The sequence below is a fragment of the Eumetopias jubatus genome, unplaced genomic scaffold, assembly GCF_037043125.1.
Source record: "Eumetopias jubatus isolate StellerSeaLion01/CBP00866 unplaced genomic scaffold, mEumJub1_p1.0 scaffold_11, whole genome shotgun sequence".
NCBI lineage: Eukaryota > Metazoa > Chordata > Mammalia > Carnivora > Otariidae > Eumetopias > Eumetopias jubatus.
In genome coordinates, this window is record NW_028274817.1 from 94,059,605 (window position 1) to 94,085,152 (window position 25,548).

Below are 25,548 nucleotides of genomic sequence, written 5' to 3' on the forward strand. Positions count from 1 at the left end.
TTTAGATTAAAGTGTTTTGTATGATACAAGTATAGTTACTTCTACTTTTTGTGGTTGCCATTTACTTGAAATATCCTTTTTCATTCACACACTCAGAGTCTATGTGTGTCTTTAAGGCTAATGTGAGTCTCTTCTAGGCAGCATATAGTTGGATCTTTTAAAAAAAAAAAAAATCCATTCACGTATTCTGTCTTTTGATTGGAGAATTTAGTGTGTTTACATTTAGAGTAATTATTGATAAGAATGTACCTTCTGCTATTTTGTTAATTGTTTTTTATTGTTTTGTAGATCTGTTGTTTCTTCTGTCTTTACTTGCTGTCTTTTTGTGTTTGTGTTTGATGTCTTACAGTTTACAATATGCTTTGATGTCTTCATGTTCTTTTGTACACTTTAGTACAGGTTTTTCCCTTGTGGTTACCATGAGACTGACATACAATATCTTAAAATTGTAACACTGTTTTAAACCAATATCAACTTAACTTCAATAGAATTCCTAAGCTTTATACTTGTATTTCTCCCTCTCACATTTTAGGTTATTGATGTTATAGTTCACACGTTTTTTTTTTTTTTAAGATTTTATTTATTCATTTGAGACACAGAGATACAGAGAGAAAGCATGAGCAGGGAGAGAGGCAGAGGGAGAAGCAGGCTCCTCGCTGAGCCAGGAGCCCGATGTGGGGCTCGATCCCATGACCCTGGGCTCATGACCTGAGCCGAAGGCAGAGGCTTAACCGTCTGAGCCACCCAGGCACCCCTAGTTCACACGTTTTTATATTGTGTAACTAATAACAGATGGTTGTAGTTTGAGTTATTTTTACTCCATTTGTTTCTTAACTTTAAAACTAGAGTTGTAAGTGAATTAAGCATCTTTATCGTATTACAGAATCCAATTTTGATCATATATTTACCATCAACAGTGACTTTTACATTGCCGCTTTATGTCAGCTAGTATTCTTTTATTTCCACTTAATGAACTCTGTTGAGCATTTCTTATAATGTAGTTCTAGTGGGGATCAATTCCCTCAACTTTGGTTTGCTCAGGAAAATCTTTATCTCCCCATTTCTGAAGGACCACTTCACCTGGTATATTATGGTTGGCTGACAGTTTTTTTTCTTTCAATATTTTGAATATGCCATCCCATTATCTTACGGCCTGAAAAGTTTCTGTGAGTGAAAAATCCACTAATGGTCTTATGGGCTTGCCTTGTATGTAACTTCTCTCTTTTCTTTTGCTATTTTTAAAATTATTGCTCTTTGACTTTTGACAATTTAATTATGATGTGTCTCAGTACAGCCCTATTTGAGATCATTTGGGCATCTTTGATCTGGATGTGTATTTCTCTTTCCAGGTTTGGGAAGTTTTCAGCCATTATTGTTTTAAATATATTTTCTGCCCCTTTCTCCCTTTTTTTTTTTTTCTCCTTCTGGATTTCCCATAATGTGAATATTGTTTCTTTTCATTCTGTCCCATAAGTCCTTTAGGCTTTATTCCTTTTTCATTCTTTATTCTTTTTTTCTCCTCTGGGTAGTTTAAAATGCTGCATCTGCCAGGTTGCTGATTTTTTTTTTTTCCTTCTGCATGGCCAAGACTGCTTTTGATGCTCTGTATAGAATTGTTCAGTTGAGTTACTGTATGCGTTAACTCTGGGATTTTTATTTTACTTTTAATTTTTTTTAAAGATTTTATTTATTTATTTTTAGAGACAGAGAGCATGAGAGGGAGGAGGGTCAGAGGGAGAAGCAGACTCCCCGCTGAGCAGGGAGCCCGATGTGGGACTCAGTCCCGGGACTCCAGGATCATGACCTGAGCCAAAGGCAGTCGCTCAACCAACTGAGCCACCCAGGTGCCTCTGGGATTTTTTTTTTTAATTTATTTTTTAAAAGATTTTATTTGACAGAGCACAAGCAGGGGAAATGGCAGAGGGAGAGGGGGAGTGAGAAGCAGGCTCCCCACTGAGTTGGGAGTCCAATGGGGAGCTCAATCCCAGTTACCCTGGGATCATGACCTGAGCCAAAGGCAGACGCTTAATGGACTGAGTCACCCAGGCACCCCTGTTTTTTTTTTTTTTTGTTTCTATTTCTTTGTTGAACTTGTCTTGTTCATACATTGCTTTCCTAATTTTGTCTAGGTGTCTATGCATTCTTGTAGTTCACTAAACTTAGAATTATTCTGAATTCTCTGACCATTCATAGATTTCCATTTCTTTAGCATCAGTTATTAGAGCTTTATTAGTTCCCTTTGGTGGTGTTCTTGATTGGTTTCCTTTGGTGTTTTTTCATGATCCTTGATTCCTCATGTTGTATCCACACATTCGAGTAAGTGTTCCCTTCCAGACTTTGCAGGTTCACTCTGGCTGAGACAGTTCCTCAGCAATCAGCTCAGTTTTGGTTTTTTGGACATGTCTGCCAGTAGTGTCTTTGGACACGTGGGGCCTGCTCTTAGGCTCTATTCTGGCGCAAGGCAACTGTTCTAAGGCCGGTGGTTGGGGGGGTGGGGTGTGTGTGCCACTACTGAGAATAGCTGGATAAGACTGCTGGCTTGCTTCCTTATCCAAGTGAAGCTGTAGGCTGGGCTGGATTCTTGAGTCAGGCTTAGTAGGCAGGACTGGCTACTATACTCACCAGGAGGTGGAGCTATGACTTTGCCTCCCTGCTCTGGTGGGGTGGCACGATGGAAACCAGGGCCTGCACAGCTCACTGTTCGTGGACCTGAATGAGGCAAGAGTGTGCGCTGAATATCATGGTCAGGTGAGGCTACCGGTTTTGCTCTACAGACAGGGAAAGTCATGGGCTGTGCCCTCTGTTCAAGTGCCCCTCTAAGCAGGGCTGTTACATAGGCCACCCAGCATCCCTTGTGCTGTGGGAAGGTGCCCCGGTCGGGCAGTCGGGAGGCTGTGCTCAGCAATAAATGGGGCGACAGATGAGTGGGTGAAGCATTAGTTTCCCTGCTTGGGCTCAGTGGGAGCAGCAGCTCCAAGGCCACTAATGCTCTTCATTTTTGGTCTTGAGTCAAGTCGACCCAAGCTTCAAGTTCATGTCCCAACAGGACTACTGTGTTCGCTCTGGTGGCAATCAGCTCTGCCCACCTATCTCCCAGCTTGGGAGTGGCTGGGTTAGGTAGTGCCCTGGTGTTCTTACCAATCTTCCCTGTCAGACGGAGGGGGCTGGGTGGAAGCCATATTCCATAGCTGGTGGGGCCATGACTCATGCTCCTGCCTGGGCAGGACTGGAAGAGTTCACTTATGGCAACTCCCACATTTTCCCAAATAGGCTTTCTGGTCAGGAGTGGCTGTGAGCCTTGATCCATAGTGGGTAGGGCAATGCGTTAATTCCCCTGCCTGGGCCTAGCCGAGAAAACCTCCAGAGAGCGAGGGTGCAAAGACGGGGTCTCCTGGCCCATGTTCCCTGAGAGCAAGTCTGCAGGCCCCTAGATGTGTGCCAAGCCTGAAGTCTGCCCCTTTGGTCAAAGATCCAGGCCAAACAAACAGGCCTCTTTCACAGAAATACTGGGGTTGAGCTTCAGTCAGCTGTCTAGTGGCCCGGAGCGGGGGGCGGGTGGGAGCCTGCCAAGAACTGTCTGATTGTTACAGACCCATAGGCCCTCCCAGCCACCAGAGCCAGGCCACCAAGGGGCATTTTGTGAGTGGCAGCTACAAAAATCAGGACACCAGACACCGTCCAAGGTCTCTGGAAAGGTTCACAGTCTGCCCTTCGATGTGTATTTAACGAGAAGCCTGCCCTTCAGGCTGCCCTTATGATGATAAGCTCACAGGCCTCTTTCACATAATGACTGGGCTCCTGGGTCTGTTACCTCGTGCTGTGCCCTGAGGGTAGTGGCTATTTAAGAACCCTCTCTCCTTTGGTTATGGGCCTGCAGGACTGCTAGTGTAAGTCCCACTGGACACCACAGCCAGGTGATAGTGAGGTGTTCCTGGCATCAGCCATAAAAATCAAGTTCCCAGACAAGGGAATGAGCTCCTTTCTGGAAGATACCAGTGAGGTGGAATGAGGCAGAGTTAGAGCACAAAGACAGCATCCACTGGTTGCCAGTCCCTGAGAGTACCTCTGGAAGCCCCTAGATGGATGCCAAAGCAGAAGCCTGCCCCTCAGGCCAGACCACCTGGACAAGCAGATATAGGTCCCATTCTCAGAGAGGATGCTTGGAGGGGCACCTGGGTGGCTCAGTCGGTTCAGTGTCTGCCTTTGGCTCAGGTCATGGTCCTGAGGTCCTGGGATCGAGCCCCATGTCGCGCTTCCTGCTCGGCGAGGGAGTCTGCTTCTCCCTCTGCCCCTCCCCCCACTTATGTACTCGCTCTCTCTCAAATAAAGAAAATCTTAAAAAAGAAATGCTGCTGGTGTTTCAGTCTTCCATCTGTTCTGTGCCATAGGAGTTGTAGTTCACCAGTAACCCTGTCTCCAATTGTTATGGTCCCCTGGGACCCAGGAATGCAAGCCCTTTCCTCCCTGCCCCCAGCCTCTAGCATCAGGCTATCAAAGGGTGTCCTATGGGCAGCAGGTATAAAAGGCAGGTCATCAGATGTGAAAACTAGGGCACCAGATGAAGATTGAAACCTTTGATTACTGTATCTTTTCTTACTGTGTTTGGGTGTGAGGAGCTTAGGGCAAAGGTGTGGGGGAGAAGCAAGGGCAGATAAGGGGACTCTGGAAATAACTCTTCTCTCCTTGAAAACAAATTGGAATTCTCTGGGGGTGGTTTTGGACACTTTCTAGGATCTTCAGCTCATGCAAAGTTTCACCTCCTCTGGAAATACAGAAGACTGCCATCTTGCTCAGGTTTTCAAAACTTTATTACTGAGCCATTTCTGAATGGTTTCTCTAGGAGGGTATTTAGGTTTTAAACCACTAGTTGAACCCTAATTTCTCCACTGTTCTCAAAGAATGTCTGGAGTAGGCAAATAAACTTTCCTAAACAGAACACTGCTGTTTCTGGCTGTCTGTAGTTTGACCTGGAAGTCTCTTTCTTCATGCTCATGCCTCTCCTTCTGTTGTGTTTTTTTGTTTGTTTTGTTTTTTTTTCCAGCAAGCACAGTGTGGCCTGGATCTTCGACACATCACAGTGGTGGAGCTCGTAGGTGTGTTCCCGACCCTCATCGGCAGGATAGGAGCAAAGATTATGCCTCCAGCCCTGGCTCTGCAGCTCAGGTAGGTGGAAGTCCTGTCCTTAAATTGTAGTCCCTACAGTGTGCTTTTTTGGGGATCAGGCTCCCTGACTTCTCGCTACTCAGTATTAATTCCAGGTAACCTTCAATGTTGAATTGCTTGTAGTCTGAGAGTTCTAGAACCATGTTAATTGGCATGGTGCTGCTTGTGCAAAATATATCACGTGGTGGATAATTTCCGGTGTTCTCTTCTTTCCCTCTTTAATGAAGGGTCTCTGCTTTGTCTCGGCTTTTTTTTCTTTCTGCTGCATGGGGTTGGGGTGAGTAGGCAAGAGGCCGCAAAAAGGACCTTCGCAATCCTTTGTGTTATTAGGAGAGCAGGCATCCAGTTAGCCTTTGCAGGCTTGGCCTCTTTTACCTCCATGCTTTCAGGGTACTTGTCCATACCCCCATTTTAACAACTTTATTTTACTTCGGCAATACTTACAAAGCTAGAATCATGGTGCTCAGGCTCTGAGTCGTGGTGCCTTAAAAAAGCAGAGTTCGACAACCAAAAGGTAATTTCAGAACAATCCCAAATATTTACTTGCATCTCTTGACCCCTGTGAAAAGGATAATTAGGCTAAAGCAAAACTCCTCAAAATCTTCTTTCTCACCCACCCTTTTTCTCCCACAGTGCAAGGTGGGGTGCTTGTTGATAGCCGATAGTCACTACTCTTCAAAGTCTTTCAGGGGCCCAGGCTGATGTGGCCCCACAATCTTGTAGCATCAACATTTAGAACACATGACTTCCAGGTTTTTGCAAAGGGGGAAGAGAGGGAAAACAAACCCTACTCCTCTTTCATGCTTCACATTGGAAGCAGAAAATTGTTCTCTCCAAGGCCATTGGCTAGAATTGATTCTATGATTGCGATTGAACTTCAAGGCAGCCTGGGAAATGCAGCCTTTCTGTATTCCCAGGAAGAAGGAAATGAAAGAGGACTTGAGCCCCATCACAGATGTTCAAAGAGGTTCACAGAGATTCCCTGGGGGAGTATAGGATAGAAATACGTCCTTAGCCAGTGATGTCATAGATCGACACAATTATTTTCCCTCTGCCTTTTGGCACCCCCCCCCATGTTTGATTTATATCTCTCCACCCAAAAAGAGTGCTCCATCCATACCAAGGTCAAAATCTCAGAGGGCAAGGGAGGGAAAAAGAAAAGAGGATGGCTGAATTACCTTTAGTTGGCTGAAAGAAGGAGAAGGCTGGGTATACTCATAAGCTTTTATGTATACATTTTTTGGTCCTGTCGCATTTGCAAGCACCTCTCTAGAGGTGACACTTTTGAGGTCACCACCAGATCTCCTCAACATTTGCTATCCAATACCTAGCACAGTGCCTGGCACCATGTTGGAGCTAAGTTAAGTGGAGGAAATGATTGGAAACTGAAACAGATTTACTATTTCCAGAGGTGAGAGTAGCCTCTAAGAGTGTATTTACACTTCTTTCAAGGTGAAAACAGCAAAACTCAGGAGAGGACTATGTTGACATCTGAAAATGTCTAACAAAAATTCTCGAAGTCTGTGTTTGAAAGCTGTTGGTAATTTAGACCTACCTGCTCATACCCTGCACTCATGATTTTTTAAAAACCTGTCACAGAATCTGCTAAATGTTAGTCTTTGGATTACAGATAAATAGAGGGAATCTTGATAAAATTTTGATGTGATGTGATTTTAAACTATTGAAATTTGAAGAACAGAAAAATCTGATTTAAGACAAAAACTTCTATCACTCAAGTTGTAGATGTTGGGGTGACTATAGACCTCTACAGGCTGGGGATGACCAAAGCAACAAGGAAGTTGCATACATGAATTACTCAGTGCTTCTTAAACCTGAGCAGCCTCAGAATCGCCTGGAACACTGTTAAAACATAGAATTCGGGTCCCACCCCCATAGCATCTGCTTCAGTAGGTCTAGGCTGGGGCCTGAGAACTGGCACTTCAGGCATGTTCCCATGTGTGGCCGAAGCTGGTGGTCTGGGGCTCACACTGTGAGAACCACTGGCCTAGCGTTTTACCAAAGACTTCACAACTTTGAAGTGGAAATTTTGCAAAGCGGCCTATAAAAAGAGGGTCAATTGTTACTGGGTAGCCAGAAGATAGTCCAGGTAGATGTCACGCAGAGATGATCTGTCCATGGATTACTTAATGGATTCAGCGTCAGGCCACATGACCCCTTTATCAGACCTATCAGTGAGGATTAAGGGACTTGGCAGATGGGTGAATTCCAAGGGAAAAAGATAAAACATCCAAGAGTCTAGCGCAGATGAAAAGAGCCAATTTAGGCAAAGAACGGAAAGCATGAAAGAACAGGAGATGCAGAATGCCTGGAGAATCTAAAACTTCTCTTGTCTGGTTAGAATACTATTTTCAAATGGCACTGAAGCCATGATAGAACAATTAACAGGCAGCAGCAATGCCTGGTGTTGCAAAGTTCCCACCTCCCTGTTTTCTCACTCTCAGGTGTGTGTGTGTGTGTGTGTGTGCGTTTGTTTGTTTATTTATAAAATATTTATTTGACAGAGAGAGAGCACAAGCAGGGGAAGTGGCAGGCAGAGGGAGAAGCAGACTCCCCGCTGAGCAGGGAGCCTGATGCGGGGACTCGATCCCAGGACCCCAGCATCATGACCCGAGCCGAAGGCAGACACTTGCCACCCCGTCTCAGGTGTTTTTTTAAAGATTTAATTTATTTACTTAGAGCGAGCGAGAGAGGGAACACAAGCAGGGGGAGTGGGAGAGGGAGAAGCAGGCTTCCCGCAGACCAGGGAGCCCGATGCGGACTCGATCCCAGGACCCTGGGATCATGACCTGAGCTGAAGGCAGATGCTTAACAACTGAGCCACCCAGGAGGCCCAAGATTTTAGAGAGAGCGTGAGCATGCGCATGTGGGGGGAGAGGCACAGAAAGGACAGAATCTCGAGCAGACTCCCTACTGAGCATGGAACCCAATGCGGGGCTTGATCCCAGGACCCTGAGGTCATGACCTGAGCCGAAACCAAGAATTGGATGCCTAATCAACTGAGCCACCCAGGTGCCCCAGCTCTGATGTTTTTTAAGGCATGAAGGTATGGGCAAATTCATGTTCCCTAGAGTAACTTTCCAGCAATTACAAAGGTGATAGGGACAAAGGATGCCATTATTTTTATATCCATATTATTTTTGAGGTATAATTGACCCTATACAAGGGTACAACATAATGATTCATTATTTGTATTTATTGCAAAATGATCATGCTAAGTCTAGTTAATATCCATCATCATATGTAGCTACATTTTTTTCCTTGTGAAATTTTAAGATTTCAAATATATAATGTAGTTTATTAACTGTAACTGCCATGCTGCACATTAATTCCCATGATTTATTTTCGATCTAGAAGTTTCTACCTTTTGACCCCCTTCACACATTTTACCCACCCCTAACCCCCTGCCTCTGGCAACCACGAATATGTCCTTTGTAATCTATGAGTTTGGTTTTTGTTTTGTTTTGTTTTGTTTTCTTGTTTGTGGTTTTAGATTCTGCATATAGGTTATACCACATGGTATTTGTCCTCTGATTTATTTCACTTAGGATAATGCCATTAAGGTCCATCCATATTGTCACAAATGGCAACATTTTATTCTTTTATATGGCTGAATAATGTTCTAGTGTGTGTACACCATATATTTTTTATTTTTCAAATTTTCCATTGATAGCAATTTCTGGTTTCTGTTGCACAGTAGATCCTATTATACAAATTCTCCATAGTCTGAAACAGATTTTGTGAACTTCAAGTATATTTGGTATGAAAAGGTCCATTGTCCTTTTCATACCAAATATACTTTATCCATTTGCCCATTGTTTCCATCTCCTGGCTATTGTACATAATGCTGGAGTAAAGATGAGGGTGCATATACCTTTTCAAGTTAGCTTTTTTTAATTTTCTTCAGATAACCCCCCAAAAGTGGAATTTGGACAATCATATACTTACTAATTTTTTGAGGAGTATCCATACTGGTTTCCAAAATGACTGCACCAATATACATTGTCATCAACAGTGCCCAAGTGTTCCCTTTCTCCACATCCTCACTAATGCTTTTTTTTTTCTTCAAGATATTAATTTGAGAGTGGGGTGGTGGGGGGGGCGGGAAGGGGCACAGGGAGAAGGAGAGGGATAGAGTCTTAAGCAGATTCCCAGCTGAGTGCAGAGCATGATGCAGGGCTCAATCTCATGACCCTGAGATTATGACTGGAGCCAAAACCAAGAGTCGGGTGCTTAACTGACTGTACCACCCAGGCACCCCCACCAACACATACTTTTTGTCTTTCTGATAATAGCCGTTCTAACAGGAGTGAGGTGTTATTTCCCTGTGGTTTTGAATTCCACTTTTCTGATTAGTGATGTTCAGCATGTTTTCTTTCTTTTTTTTTGGTGGCAAAGTGATTTTTAAAAAAACAGGGTATTCCTAATTGAATGCTCTGGGACCTGTTAACAGCTATGTATTTGATGGCCATGTGTATGTCTTCTGTGGGAAAACATCTATGCAATTCCTCTGCCCATTTTTTATTTTGTTTGTTTTGTTACTGAGTTGTATGAGCTCTTTATATATTTTGGATATTAGTCTCTTCTCGGATATGAGTTGCAAATACTTTGTCTAATTCAGTAGGTTGCTTTTTCATTTTGTTGATAATTGCCTATGCAGAAACTTTTTAATTTGATGTATTCCCACTTGTTTATTTTTGCTTTTGTTGCCTCTACTTTTGGTGTCAAATCCAAAAAAACATCATGGTGATGATGGATTTACTGACTATATAGTTTTAGGTCTTACATTCAAGTCTTTAAGGCATTTTTTAGTTTATTTTTGTATATAGTGTATGATAGTGGTCCAGTTTTCCCAAAAGTATTTATTGAAGGAATTGTCCTTTCCCCATTGTAAAGTCTTGGCTCTTTTGTCATAAATTGACCATATGTGTGTGGGTTTATTTCTGGGCTCCCTATTCTGTTACACTGACCTATGTGTCTGATTTTATGCCAGTACCATACTGTTTTGATTATTATGGTTTTGTAATATAGTTTGAAATCAAGGAGCATATTGCCTCCAACTTTGTTCTTCGTAAAATTGTTTTAGCTAGTCAGCATCTTTTGTGCTTCCATACAAATTTAAGGATTTTTTTTTTTGTTCTGTTTCTGTGAAAAATACAATTAGAATTTTGATAGGGATTGCATCTATATATTGCTTTGGGTAGTATGGACCTTTTAACAATATCCCAATTCACGAGCATGGAATATCTTTTTTGTTCTGTGTATTTTCTTCAATTTCATTCGTCAGTGTCTTAAGGATTTCAGTGTTCAGGTCTTTAACCTTGAATTTATTCCTAGGTATTTTATTCATTTTCATGCAATTGTGAAAGTGCTCATTTTCTTAATTTTCTTTCTGATACTTCTTTTGCATTTCTCTACACTAATAATGATTTTTGCATCTTGATTTTGCATCCTGTAACATTACTGAATTCATGTATTCTAACACTTTATTGGTGCAATCCTTAGGATTTTCTGTTTCTGTATATAATATGTCCTCTGTAAATAGTGACAGCTTTAATACGTCCTTTCCAATTTGGATGCCTTTGATTTATTTTCCTTTCCTAACTGCTGTGGGGAGGATTTCTAATACTATGCTAAATAATAGTGGTGAGAGTGGGCATCCTTGTCTTTTTCCTGACCTTATTGGAAAACCTTCAGTTTTTTGACATCAAGTATGATGTTAGATGTGGGTTTGGCATATATAGCCTGTGTTATGTTGAGGTTTGCTTCCTCTATACTTTGTTGAGAGTTTTCATCATAAACAATATTGTTTTGCAAACTGTTTTTCTGCATCTATTGATGAGTATATTCTTTTTATCCTTCATTTTGTAAATGTGGTGTATCATGTTGAACAGATGTTGAACCATCCTTGCATCCCTGAAAGAAATCTCACTTGATCATGGTGAATGAGCCATTTATTGTATTGTTGCATTCAGCTTGCTAGTGTTTTGTTGAGGATATTTGCAACTATGTTCATTAGGGATATTGGGCTTTTCTTCTAGCATCTTGTAGTGTCTTCATCTGGTTTTGGTGTCAGGGGGAAATTCTGGCCTCATAAAATAAGCTTGGAAGTGTTCCCTCCTCTTCCATTTTTAGGAACGGTTTGAGAAGGATTGTTATTAATCATCTTCTTTGAATGTTTGCTATAATTCACCAGTGAAACTATGTGGACCTGGTCTTCTGTTTGGTGGACAGTTTTTTTTTTTTAAAGATTTTATTTATTTATTTGACAGAGAGAGACAGTGAGAGCAGGAACACAAGCAGGGGGAGTGGGAGAGGGAGAAGCAGGCTTCCCGCTGAGCAGGGAGCCCGATGTGGGACTCGATCCCAGGACCCTGGGATCATGACCTGAGCCGAAGGCAGACGCTTAACGACTGAGCCACCCAGGCGCCCGGTGGACAGTTTTTCGATTACTGATTCAATAGCCTTACTAGAAATTGGTGTGTTCAAATATTCTATTTCTTCATGATTCAGTTTGGGAAAGTTAAATGTTTCTAGAATTTTATACATTTCTGCTAGGTTGTCTAATTTGTTAGCATATAATTGTTCATAGTAGTTTATGATTTTCTGTATTCTTATATTAACAGTTGTAACATCTCTCATTTCTGATTTTACTTATTTGAGCCCTCTTTTTTTTCCTTGGTGAATCTAGCTAAAGGTTTATCAGTATTGCTGTCTTTTCAAAAAGCTAGCTTTTCTTTCATTGATCTTTTCTGTTGTCTGTTTCATTTATTTTCACTCTGAACTTTATTTCCTTTCTTCTATTTTGGCCTTCACTTGTTCTTTTTCTGGTTGAGGTGTAAAGTTACATTTTTTCAGATTTTTTTCTTGAGGTAGGCATTTATCACTATGAATTTTCCTCTTAGAACTGCTTTTCTTTTTTTGATCTCAAGCTATTTTGTTGATAAATAGAATTTTATTGATTTTTTTTCTAGAGTACAAACTAACACATAAAGTATTATATATTTTAAAAGGGCACTAGTCACATGGAAACATTCTCCAGAATAGATCACATATTAGGCCAGAAACAAGCCTTAACAAAATGAAAAAATCATAGTCATAACATGCATCTTTTCTGACCACAATGCTATGAAACTAGAAGTCAACCACAAGAAAAAATCTGGAAAGACCACAATACATGGAGGTTAAAGAATATGCTACTAAACAATAAATGGGTCAACCAGGAAATCAAAGAAGAAATAAAAAACTACATGGAAACAAATGAAAATGAAAACACAATGGTTGAAAACCTTTGGGATGCAGTAAACGCAGTTCTAATGGGAAGTTCATAGCAATATAGGCCTACCTCAAGAAGCATGAAAACTCTCAAACAACCTAATGGTACACCTAAAGGAGCTAGAAAAAGAACAAACAAAACCCCAAACCAGCAGAAGGAAGGAAATAATAAAGATTAGATCAGAATAAATGATATAGAAACTAAAAGACCAATAGAACAGGTAAGTGAGACCAGGAGCTGGTTCTTTGAAAAAAAATCAATAAAACTGATGAACTTCTAGCCCGACTTATCAAGAAAAAAAGAGAAAGGACTCAAATCACAAATGAGAGGAGAGAAATAACAACCAACACCACAGAAATACAGTTAGAATATTATGAACAACTATATGCCAACAAATTGGACATCCTAGAAGACATGGATAAATGCCGAGAAACCTATCACCTACCAAAGCTGAAACGAGAAGAAATAGAAAACTTGAACAGACTACCAGCAAAGAAATTGAGCCTGTAATCAAAAAACTCCCAACAAACAAAACTCAAGGGCCAGTTATCTTCAAAGGAAGATTCTACCAAACATTTAATGAAGTGTTAATACCTAGTCTTCTCAAAATATTCTAAAAAATGGAAAAGGAAAACTTCCAAATTCATTCTATGAGGCCAGCATTACCCTGATACCAAAACCAGATAAAGACACCACAAAAAAGAAGTACTTGCCAATTTCTCTGATGAACAAAGATACAAAAGTCCTCAACAAAATACAAGCAAACTGAATCCAACAATAAAATTAATGAATGAATTAAAAATCATTCACTGCAATCAAGTGGGACTTATTCCTGGGTTGCAAGGATGGTTCAATAGTCACAAATCAATCAGTGTGATACATCACAGCAATAAGAGAAAGGATCAGAGCCGTATGATTTCAATTGATACAGAAAAAAAAAAAAACCCTTAACAAAGTAGGTTTAGAGGGAACCTACCGCAACATAATAAAGGCCATATGTGAAAAAAACCACAGAGAACATCATCCTTAATGGGGAAAAAGTGAGAGCTTTCTCTCCCTAAGGTCAGGAACAAGACAAAAATGTCCACTCTCACCACTTTTATTCAACAGAGTACTGGAAAGTCTAGCCACAGCAATCAGCCAACAAAAAGAATGCATCCAAATCGGAAAGGAGGAATTAAAATTTTTAATATTTGCAGATGACATGATACTCTATGTAGAAAACCTGAAAGACTCCACCAAAAAAACTGGTAGAACTGATAAATGAATTCAGTAAAGTCACAGGATACAAAATCAATGTAGAGAAACCTATTGTATTTCTATACACCAATAATGAAGCAGTAGGAAGAGAATTAAGAAAAACATTTAAAATTGCACCAAAAATAAGATACCTGGGAATAAACCTAACCAAAGAGGTGAGAGACCTGTACTCTGAAAACTATAAAACACTGATGAAAGAAATTGAAGACAATGCAAAGAAATGGAAAGACATTCCATGCTCATGGATTGCAAGAACAAATACTGTTAAAATGTCTATACTACCCAAAGAAATCTACACATTTAATGCAATCCCTATCAAAATAACCACCAGCATTTTTCACAGAGCTAGAACAAATAATCCTGAAATTTGTATGGAACCACAAAAGACCCCAAATAGCCAAAGCAACCTTGGAAAAGCAAAGCTGGAGGCATCACAATTCCCGACTTTAAGATATATTACAAAGCTGTAGTAATCAAAACAGTATGGTATTGGCACAGAAAAAAGACACATAGAGCAGATGACATGCTCAACGCATTTTGAACTCCTGGGTCTGAACAGAATAGAAAACCCCGAAAAGAACCCACAAATATATGGTGGTCAATTGACAAAGCAGGAAAGAATATCCAGTGGAAAAAAAAGACAGTCTTTTCAACAAACGGTGTTGGGAAAACTGGACAGAAACCTGTAAAAGGATGAAACTAAACCACTTTCTTACACCATACACAAAAATTCAAAATGGATCAAAGACCTAAATGTGAGACACGAAACCGTAACAATCCTAGAGAACACAGACCATAACCTCTTTGACATCGGCCATAGCAACTTCCTTCTACATATGTTCCTGAGGCAAGGGAAACAAAAACAAAAATAAACTATTGGGACTTCATCAAGATAAAAAGCTTCTGCACAGTGAAGGAAACCATCAGCAAAACTAAAAGGCAACCTACTGAATGGGAGAAGGTATTTGCAAATGACATATCTGATAGAGTTAGTATCCATGCAACTCAACACTCAATTTTAAAATGTACACTTCTCCCTACACAGAGAAGACCTACAGGTGGCCAATAGACACAGGAAAAGGTGTTCAACACTACTCATCATCAGAGAAATGCAAATCAAAACCACAGTGAGATATCACCTCACACCTGTCAGATTCACTAAAATCAACACAAACAACAGGTATTGAGGAAGTGGAGAAAGGGGAACCTTTGTGCACTGTTGGGGGAGAATGCAAACTGGTACAACCACTGTGAAAAACACTATGGAGCTTCCTCAAAAAGTTAAAAATAGAACTCCCCTCTGATCCGGCAATTGCCCTACTAGGTATTTACCCAGAGACTGTTTTATGTTTTTGATGTCACAACTACATCTTTTCATCTTGGGTATCCCTTAACTTATTGTAGTTATAGTTATTTTTACTACTTATGTATTTTCACTTTTTATACTAACTTTATGTGATAAATCCACTACCTTTACTATATATTTACCTTTACCAACGAGATGTATACTTTCATATGTTTTCTTGTTACTAATTAGTGCCCATTCTTTTCAGCATAGAGAAGTCCCTTTACCATTTCTTGTAAGGTTGGTTTAGTGGTGGTGAACGCCCTTAGCTTGTCTGCAAAACTGTCTCCTTCAATTCTGAATAATTTTGTTGAATAGAATATTCTTGGTTGGAAGCTCTTTTCTTTGAACACTTTGAATGTTTCCTGCCACTCCCTTTGGCCTGCAAAGTTTCTGTTGAAAATACATGCTGATAGTCTAATGGAACCATATTATATGCACATGTTAGTCTGTTTGATGTTGTTCCATATGTCCTTTAAGCTATTTTCATTGTCTACCCATTCAGAGCAGCAAAAAGAAAAATTTAAAATTCTTCTGCCCTTTGAGCTCACTGATTATTTCTTCTGCTTCATTTAGTTTGTTGAATTTCTCTTACATATTTTTAAATTCGGTTATTGAATTCTTCGGGTCAGTGACTTCTGTTTGGTACTTATATTTTCTTTTTTGCAGTTCTCACTATACTAACCCATTCTTTTTCCGAGTTCAGTGAGCATTTTTATGGTCATTACTTTGAATTCTTTATCAGGTAAATCACTTTTCTCCATTTTATTAAGGTTTATTTTCCAAGGTTTGATCTTGCTATGTTATTTGGAGCATATTCTTCTGTTGCATTAGATGAAGCAGCCACTTCTCCCAATGTTGAAATGGTGGTCTTATATAGATGATCTTTATTGGTCATCTGTGCCCTAGCTTTTGGTTCTCTCAAACCTTTCTGATTCTTTAAGCAGACTATTTTATTTTCAGTAGCTTCCACTATTTGAATCTGTGTACCAACGGTGAGAATCTTAGCACTTAGATCCAGGCTCATTGGAAGCCAGACCCCCAAACAGCAGCTGTTAAGGAGGCAAATATACATATAGTGCCGTGGGACTGTAAATGTTAGCTCCACTGGTCATCTGAGCTGCGTGATCGGGAGGTGTCCCCTGGGTGGCAGTCACAAAAATTGGGACCTCAGACAAGTGAATAAAGCTCTTTTCTGGGACATATAGGTGAGCTGTAGTGACACAGAGGGAGAGCACAAAGATGGCATCCCTGGACTATGTTTCCTGAGAGTCCCTCTGTCGGTTCCTAGATGTGTGCTAAAGCTGAAGCCTGCCCCTCAGGATGAAGCTCCAGGATAAGGAAGTAGGAATTTTTCACGGAAAGATGGGATCTGTTTTAATCTGTCTGTGCAGTGCCCCAGAGGTGATAGCCTACCAAGAACTGTCTTGATTGTTACAGTCTGGTGGCACCCAGGAATGTTAAGTCTTTTTGGCCACTAGAGCCAGGTGATCAAGGGGTATCCTCTGTGTGGCATCCACGAAAACCATGGCACCAGATGTAAAAACGATGTGAGGTCCCCTCCCATAGCTGCTAGTACTCTGTGGAGAGCAGCAGAGGGAGAGTACGGAGATAGCCTCTCCCCTCCAAGGTCTCTGAAAGGTTTACAGTCAGTCCCTAGATGTATATTTAATGAAAAGCCCACCCCTCGTGCTGTAGCTATGATGATAAGCTAATAGGCCTCTTTCACAGAAAGACTGAACTCCTGGGTCTGAACTAACTGCTGTCTCCTGAAGGTGGTAGCTGTTTAAGCACTTTTTCCCGTTGGTTACCATCTTGTAGGACCTGTAAGTGTAAGCAACCCTGGCCCAAGAGCCAGATGATATAGAGGTGTCCTGGCAGCAGCATCAGCAAGTATCAGGGAGCCAGAAAAGGTGTACACTCCTTTCTGGAAAATACTAGTGAGCTGTAGGGAGGCAGATGGAGTGTGAAGATGGGGCCCACCAGCTTGAGTGAAGCAAAGGGGGAGTGCAAAGGATGGTACTCACTGAAAAAGGGATAAAGAGAGACAGAGATGGAGGGGGACAGAGCAAAGGAGAGAGAGACACACACAGGGAGAGACCAAGACACAAATAATTGTAAGGAGATGGTTAGAGAGAAAAAGGATAGAGGGAGGTGGGGGGAAAGGGGACAGAGCAAAGGAGAGAGACACACACACACAAATGGGGGGGTAGAGTGATATGGGGGAGAAGAATGAGAGAGTGGGGGAGATAGAGAGAGACATGGACAGAGACGGAGTGAGACGGATGTAGAGACGGGTAGGGGGGAAAAGAGGAGAGAGAGAGGAAGAGAAGGGGAAGCTGAGACAGACAGAAAGACCGAGACCCACATGGGGGGAGAGAGATACAGAGGTGGAAAGACACACCAACAGAGAGAGAGAGAGAGAGAGAGAGAGACATACAGAGAAACAGAGCACACGTGAGAGAGAAGGATAAAAGGGAGAGGGGGATTGGAGCATAGAGACAGAAGGAGAGGGGCAGGGAGAGAGAAATGGGGAACAAGTGTGCAGAAGACAGACGGAGTGCATGTGAGAGCTGGGGGAGAGAGAGATGGACGGAGCTGGAGGGAAAGTGAGCACGGTGGGCAGGCTGGGAGCAAGGGAGCTTGAGTGTGCACGACGGGGGGCAAGGAATGGATGGAGACGGACAGAGGAAAGAGGGGCGGCTGGATGGGGAGAGAGACAGTGCCCCCCAGCTTTAGAAGGCGGGACAGCACAAAGATGGCACCTGCTGGCTGGAGTATAACGAAGTAGCCCAAAGGCCAAAAATAAGGAGAGAGAGATGGCTTCCACTAGCTTTAGCAAGACAGAGGTGGAGTGTGAAAATGGCACCCACGAGCCTGTGTCCCTGGAGACTCTCCCTCAGGCCCCTGCCCCTCAGTCACACACTTAAAAAATTGTCAAAGGAGCCTTTTTTTAAAAAAAAAATTTTATTGTTATGTTAATCACCATACATTACATCATCAGTTTTGGATGTAGTGTTCCATGATTCATTGTTTGTGCATAACACCCAGTGCTCCACGCAGTACGTGCCCTCTTTAATACCCATCACCAGGCTAACCCATCCCCCCACCCCCCTCCCCTCTAGAACCCTCAGTTTGTTTCTCAGAGTCCGTCGTCTCTCATGGTTCGTCTCCCCCTCCGATCTCCCCCCTTCATTCTTCCCCTCCTGCTATCTTTTTTTTTTCTTAACATGTACTGCATTGTTTCAGAGGTACAGGTCTGTGATTCAACAGTCTTGCACAATTCACAGCGCTCACCATAGCACATACCCTCCCCAATGTCTATCACCCAGCCACCCCATCCCTCCCACCCCCCCCCACTCCAGCAACCCTCAGTTTGTTTCCTGAGATTAAGAATTTCAAAGAAGCCTCTTTCACCTGATGTCTGGGTGCTTTTCAAATGGCTGCTCCTGGGTTGCACTTTGGGGTGAGTTTGCATGTTGAGCCCCGTAAGCACTATTTCTCAGTTTACCACAGACCTGCGCATCTCATGTGCTTCAGCCCTCTTAGTTTTCAAAGCCAGCCATTTGGGGAGAGCTCTCTCATGTGCAGATCTCAAGACAGGGTTCCCCAAGTGGGGTGGAAATACTGTGATCCTCAGGGAAAAGCTCCGGGTTTTCAGTTCCCTCCTGCTTGGTATTCCTGTGCTGGGCATGTGGATTTTTTGCTGAGACTGTATCTCAGCTTTTCATACCTGCTTGGATGTGGCTTTGTTCTCATTTCCTGGAATGCGGTAGTCACTCTGCCTGGTCTCAGGTGTTTTTTCAGAAGAAATTGTTCCATATGTAGCTGTAAATTTCTTGGGTCCATGGGAGGAGGGGAGTTCAGGATATTCTTCCTTTGCCATCTTGAAACAGAACATCCCGTATTATTTTTTGAGTCTGCAGAGTTTACTAGAAGATTCTCCAGGAAGAGCTCATTCCAATCTGATGACAGGCATTTATGTAACTCCCACACACTGCTGGCACCACCCCCCTCAACCTGTGGGGTGTCCCATCATCCATCCCCAAGATTTCTGTGTTCTCTTGGCCATGGTGGGATACATTCCCGTGACTGTTGATAGCCTGCGGACCTGAACACTCGTTTCTTCCCATGGTCGTTTTTCCTCTTTACATTCTTGTCAATCAAGGCACAAGGCCCCCATGAGGAATGTGTGTGGAGCAGATGGTGACACCATGGGAGATTTCCATCCTAGCCTCAGAAGCACTATAACATCAAATGCTCCAGTTGCTCATTGGTTGCCCCACAGGCTCCAACCACCACAACATTGCTTGGCCTTTATCTCCTTGCAGACCGGCTTTCTTTTCTAGTCTTGTTTTCCGGGACCCTTCTGCCCTAGGACATCCCCCTCTCCCCTAGAAAAACCTAAATACTCCTCTTTTTAAAGGTGCAGCGCAGTTTATCTCCATTTTGACCCACTTCATGGTCTACAAACATTCCATTAATGCATTTCTCAGTCAGCTACTCCTGAGCTTCCCTCTTACATCTCAGGAGACCTGGTAGAGATATTTTAATGTTATCTTTCTTTTCCTTCTAGTCATTAGCAGTGGATTAGCAATTTAGCCTCCCACTGAGATAAAATATAAATTATTCCCATCTTACCCGAAACTCTCCTAAAAGGCAGGAGCAAGTGTAGTCGGTTTGGATTTTGAGTAATGAATATTTTTCCCTTGATCCTTTTGTGGGAGGAAAAATATTTCATTTTAAATACAGATGGCAGTGTGTATTCTGCCTTACACATAACCTCTAGAAAATAAAGTCAAAAGTAAAAGCAAGAAGAGATTGAGTGGCACTGATATGAGGAATTCTTAATCTCAGGAAACAAACTGGGTTTGCTGGAGTGGTGGGGGGTGGGAGGGATGGGGTGGCTGGGTGATGGACATTGGGGAGGGTATGTGCTATGGTGAGAGCTGTGACTTGTGTAAGACTGGTGAATCACAGATCTGTACCTCTGAAACAATACATTATATGTTGAAAAAAAGTAGAAAGGGAAAAATGAAGGGGGCGGAATCGGAGGGGGAGATGAACCATGAGAGACGCTGGACTCTGAGAAACAGAGGGTTCTAGAGGGGAGGGGGAATGGGTTAGCCTGGTGATGGGTATTAAAGAGGGCATGTATTGAATGGAGCACTGGGTGTTATACGCAAACAATGAATCATGGAACACTACATCAACAAAAAAAAAGAGACTGGGCTTATTTTTCAGTGGGCTCAGCTGATCAGCTTGGTTGCTTTCTCTGGCTTATTTCATCTAAACATGTTTCTGTTCATATAAAAATCATTATTTTACACAATGTAAATTCTAGCATGGAAGAGTAGAAAAAAATCAGACTTTTGGGAGGGAATTATTTGAGGCACAAATTAAAATTAACCAAGTTGATATACCTAGAGTGTAGACCAAGCGTAATCTCCTCTAACTGCAATCCTGAGCTGGCTACTGAATAAGCCAGAATGGGCCAGAACTACAATGTTTGGAAACTTACCTTCAATCAGCTTCACCTAGTCCAGGGTTTTTCAGCCTCAGTACTACTGGCATTTGGGGCCAGCTAATTCTTTGCTGGGGGAGGCTTTCCTGTGGGTTCTAAGACATTAAGCAGCATCCCTGTCTCACTAGAGGCTAGATGTTCCCCTTCACTGTGCCAACAAAAAAATGTGTCCAGACATAGCCAGATGTTCCCTAGAGGGCAAAATCCACCCCTATTAACCAAGGCCCTAGTTCTAGTATGTACATGGTTGTGCAGTCCTAGTCTAAATTTGGGTTGACTCCAATTTAATGCAAAAAATCTATTGGTATTTTTGTACATACCTTGTAGTAACTATTGACACATAGTGCACCGAGGCAGGCCCAGTGTCTTCCTGACGGTTACGAAGCGGTACTACTTAACCTTTCATGTGCATACCAGTCATTTGGGGATCTTGTTAATAACTCAGATTGTAATTCAGCAGGTTCGGGGTGGAGCATGGGATTCTCCAGTGACGCTGTTAGTCCAAGCACCGTACTTTAGATGAGTAAGTCGGCGGTAATAAGCCTTTCTCTGCACACAGTGTCACTATAGTGCTCTGGCTGGTCCAACAGAACCCTTGGGAGTCAGGTTTGACAGTCTTCTCTTTGTCTGCCCTAGGTTGTTGCTGCGAATCCCACTCTATTCCTTCAGTATGGTGCTAGTGGATAAGCATGGCATGGACAAGGAGCGCTATGTTTCCCTGGTGATGCCTGTGGCCCTCTTCAACCTGATCGATACTTTCCCCTTGAGAAAAGAGGAGATGGTCCTGCAAGCGGAAATGGGCCAGACCTGTAACACCTGATGCGATGGTTCCTCTCTTGGCAGTTCCTCCTCTCGTTCTACATAGTGCTATGCACGCGGAAAGGCCATAAAAATATCCTTGATGTACAGATTTTTATTTGTAATTTTTAAAGTCTATTTTAATATGAGCTTTCTTTGCACTTAAAAATTACCATGATGCTTTTTGTACTTTGATGTGTACCCCCCAAAAATGGTGAATAGGATATGTACTCTTTCTCTTTATTCCATCATGGCTGGTTAATTTTATAGAGAAATTAGAAACCACAACCATACACATGCTTTCAGTGTGTTATTCAGTGTAACACATAACTTCTATTTTGTTTTTTATATAAAACTTGTATTAATAAAATATTTTGGAGCAAATTTATTAAAACTCATTTTATGTTTTAAGCACAAGCCATACTTGCTCAGTGGCTTTAGGAATGGAAAAATGTAATTTCTTTCATCAGGAGGAGCTCAGCTGAGCTGGAGGAGCTGTGCTTCAAGTGGTAGAGTAGCTGATTACAGCAACAAGCCAAAAATTAAAGAGGTAAGCCTTCAGTCACTAACTGTGGGAGCATAAACAAGCACCAATTCTCCCCTTTTGTTTTTCCCCCAAAGACAGGGGGCTCATCACCCTGTTGCTGGAAGTCCATGTTTCGGGACCCTCCCCTGGAAGATAGTCCTACCAGGCCACACCCAAAGCCACAAGTGCTAAACACATACTTACCCCGACTCTGCCACCACCTTTTTATTCCCAACAGCTTTTTAATGTGTGCACTCATTAGCAGCAAGTCAGTTCGCATAGGAGAAACCAAGAACTTCTGCTATAGCACTACTTTCTGGCAAAACAAGAAAGCTCCCTAACTACTAACCAGTTGAACTATTAGAATCAAAGTAAACAGACGTTCGGAAGATGGAGTAGAAGGATCCTGAGCTCACCTTATCCCATGGGCACATCGAGGCATCAACTACATGTATACAATTAACTCTGCCAATTACCTGAAGACTGGCAGAACCGATCTTCTAGAGCTAGTCATGGAGAGAAGGCCGTATCAAAAAGGGTAAGAGTGGAGATGGGGTTGGGAACCAAACCCCTGGCACAACTGACTGCATCACAACCTTGGAGAAGCAAGACAATCAGACCCCACACCAGGTACCCCTGGCAGTGGGAACACAATTCCCCATAATGTCTGGCTGTGGAAACTATTGGGGCTTAACTCTGGAAGAGCCCAAGGGTGATAGGAAACTGAGTTCCTGCCCTTAAAAGAGCCAGCATACTAAATAACGGCCCAAGACACAGCACCGAAGCAGTTTGATAAGCGCCTGGGGTATACTTGAAGGAGATTTATCAACTAATCTCAGAACATCTGTCAGAGGAGCCGAGATCTGCAGGAGATTCCTCTGGGAACAGAAGGACTGGTGGGCGCCATTCTTCTTGCTCTTCCCCAGCCGAGACAGCCAGATGATTACGGGAGCTACTTCTAACGCTGTCCATCTCTCTTGTTAGCATGGCATGCCTCCAACCTGGCCATCTCGTGTGCAACCACCCGATTCAACCTGCCTGCCCCCGAAGTGACTCCTGCCCTGCCTCACTTGGCAGGCGGCCCTGGCCAGGACTGGCACCCCCCCCCACCCACCCCATGGGATCGCTGCTCCCACACCAGCACACTCACAGCTCCAGCAGCCAGACCTTTCAGCTGACTGTTCATGGAGCACACCCTGCCCTTTGGCGCACCTGCGGCTCTATCAGAAAGGCTACCTGCACACAGCTAGGCTGACTGCCGTCCTTGCCCATGAAGGCGCCTGTGGTGAGGGCAACCAGACCTCTCAACAGCACAGGGGGCAACCCTGCCCGATGCATTCGGAGCAGGCAAAGCAGCTTACTGCAGACAGCTGGGCTGGAGGCAATCAAGGCTCAGCCACAAGAGGAGGGTGCAAACAGATGACATGGGACACCCCTAGAGTGCCTGAATCTGGTGACCAGGCAGGATTGCGTTATAGGGACCCCAGGACCTGTTACACAATGCCACTACTTTGAAAAGCAGGAGACAGGGCTGACCTTCCAAATACACAGAGACACAGAGCTGGAGAAAATGGGCAGACAGAAGAATGTGTCCCAAATGAAAGAACAAGACAAAATCACAGTAAAAGAACTAAATCAGAGATAATATGTCTGATAATTAATTCCAAATAATGGTCATAAAGATACTCATTGGACTGGAGAAAAGAGTGGATGTGCTAAGAACTTTAACAAAGAGATATAAAATTAAAAAAAAAAAAAACCAGTCAGGGGCGCCTGAGTGGCTCAGTGATTGGGCGTCTGCCTTTGGCTCAGGTCATGATCCCGGTGTCCTGGGGTTGAGCCCTGCATCGGGCTCCCTGCTCGGCAGGAAGCCTGCTGCTTCTTTTCCCACTCCCCCTGCTTGTGTTCCCTCTCTTGCTGTGTCTCTCTCTGTCAAATAAATAAAATCTTTAAAAAAAAAAACCAGTCAGACCTGAAGAATCCAATAAGTGAAATGAAAAATACACTAGAGGGAATCAATAACAGATGAAAGACTGTAAAAAAAAAAAATGGGTCAACAATCTGATATCAACAAAATGATAATAGATAACAACCAAGCTGAAAAGGAAAAACAAAAAAAGTTAGACTAGGTTAAGGGGACTCTGTGACATCACCAAATGTCCTAACATTTGCATTGCAGGGGTCACAGCAGAGGGAGAGAGAGAGGAGTCAGAACATTCATTTGAAGAAATAATGGCTGAAAACTTCCCTAATCTGGGGAAGGAAACAGACATCCAGGTCCAGGAAGCATAGAGAGTCCCTAGGAAGACGAACTCAAGTTGGTATTTTAATAATAATTAAAATGGCAAAAGTAATGATAAAGATTTAAAAGCAGCAAGAGAAGACAATGATATATAAAAGAAATCCCATAAGGCTGTCAGATAATTTTTCAGCAAAAACTTTGCAGGCCAGAAAGGAATGGCATGATATCTTCAAAGTCATGAAAAAACCTACAACCAAGAACACTCTAGCCAGCAAAGCTATCATTTAGAACAGGAGAGAGAGTTTCCCAGACAAGCAAAATTAAAGGAGTTCGTCAACACTAAGTCAGCCTTACAAGAAATGTAAGGAGAATTATTTAAGTGGAAAGAAAAGGCCATACCTAGAAGTATGAAAAGTATAAAAAGAAAAAAAAAATTCACAGGTAAAAGCAATCAGATGGAAAAGGCAGCTCACTTTTAAATAGCCAGTGTGGAGGTTAAAACACAAAGTAGTAAAATCAATTATATCTACAAAAATTAGTCAAGGGGTATACAAATACAAAGGTGTAAAATATGATATTTACATAAAACATGGAGAGGGAAGTTTTTAGAATGTGTTCAAACTTAAGTGACCATCAATTTAATATAGAGTACTATACACATAGGATGTTATATGGGAACCTAATGCTAACCACACATCAAAAACCTATAGTAAATACACAAAAGAACTAAATCCAAGCATAAACTAAAGAAAGCCATCAAATCACGAGGGAAGAGATCAAAAGAAGAAAGGAACAGAAAAGAACTACAAAAACAACCATAGAAAATTTTCCAAAAATGGCAATAAGCACATACTTATCCATAATTACTTAAAATGTAGATGGACTTAATGCTCCAGTCAAAAGATACAGGGTGAATGAAAAAAACTGAAAAACCAGACTCATCTACATGCTGCCTACAAGAGAGAGTTGCATCAGGTCTAAAGACACATACAGACTGAAAGTGAAGGGATGGAAAAGGATATGCAAATAGAAGCAAAAAAAAAAGCTGAGGTAACCATGCTTATATCACACAGAAAAGACTTTAAAACAGACTGTAGCAAGAAACAAAGAAGGGCATTACATACGATAAAGAGATCAATCAAAAGGATACCAACTGTAAATATGCACCAAACATAGGAGCACCTCAATACATAAAGCAAATATTAATAGACCTAAAGGGAGAAATTGAAAGTAATACAATAATAGTAGGGGACTTTTACACCCCGTTTACATCAATGGATAGATTATCCAGGCAGAAAATCAACAAGCAAACCGTGCTTGAATGGCACATTAGACCAGACGGACCTAACAGCTACATATAGAATATTCTATCTACAAAGAGTGGAATACACATTAT

At 42.1% G+C, this 25,548-nt stretch overlaps 1 protein-coding gene across 1 annotated transcript in view; it reads left to right on the forward strand.

The window, feature by feature from the left end:
• SRPX (sushi repeat containing protein X-linked) overlaps positions 1 to 21,753 on the forward strand; it is a 118,547-nt gene extending 96,794 nt beyond the window's left edge. The window contains exons 9-10 of the mRNA XM_028113502.2: positions 5,042 to 5,163; positions 21,223 to 21,753. Of these exons, the coding sequence (XP_027969303.1) occupies positions 5,042 to 5,163; positions 21,223 to 21,406 (306 nt within the window). The 3' untranslated portion in view covers positions 21,407 to 21,753. The remainder of the gene's footprint in view (positions 1 to 5,041; positions 5,164 to 21,222) is intronic.
• The last annotated feature ends 3,795 nt before the right edge of the window (positions 21,754 to 25,548 follow it).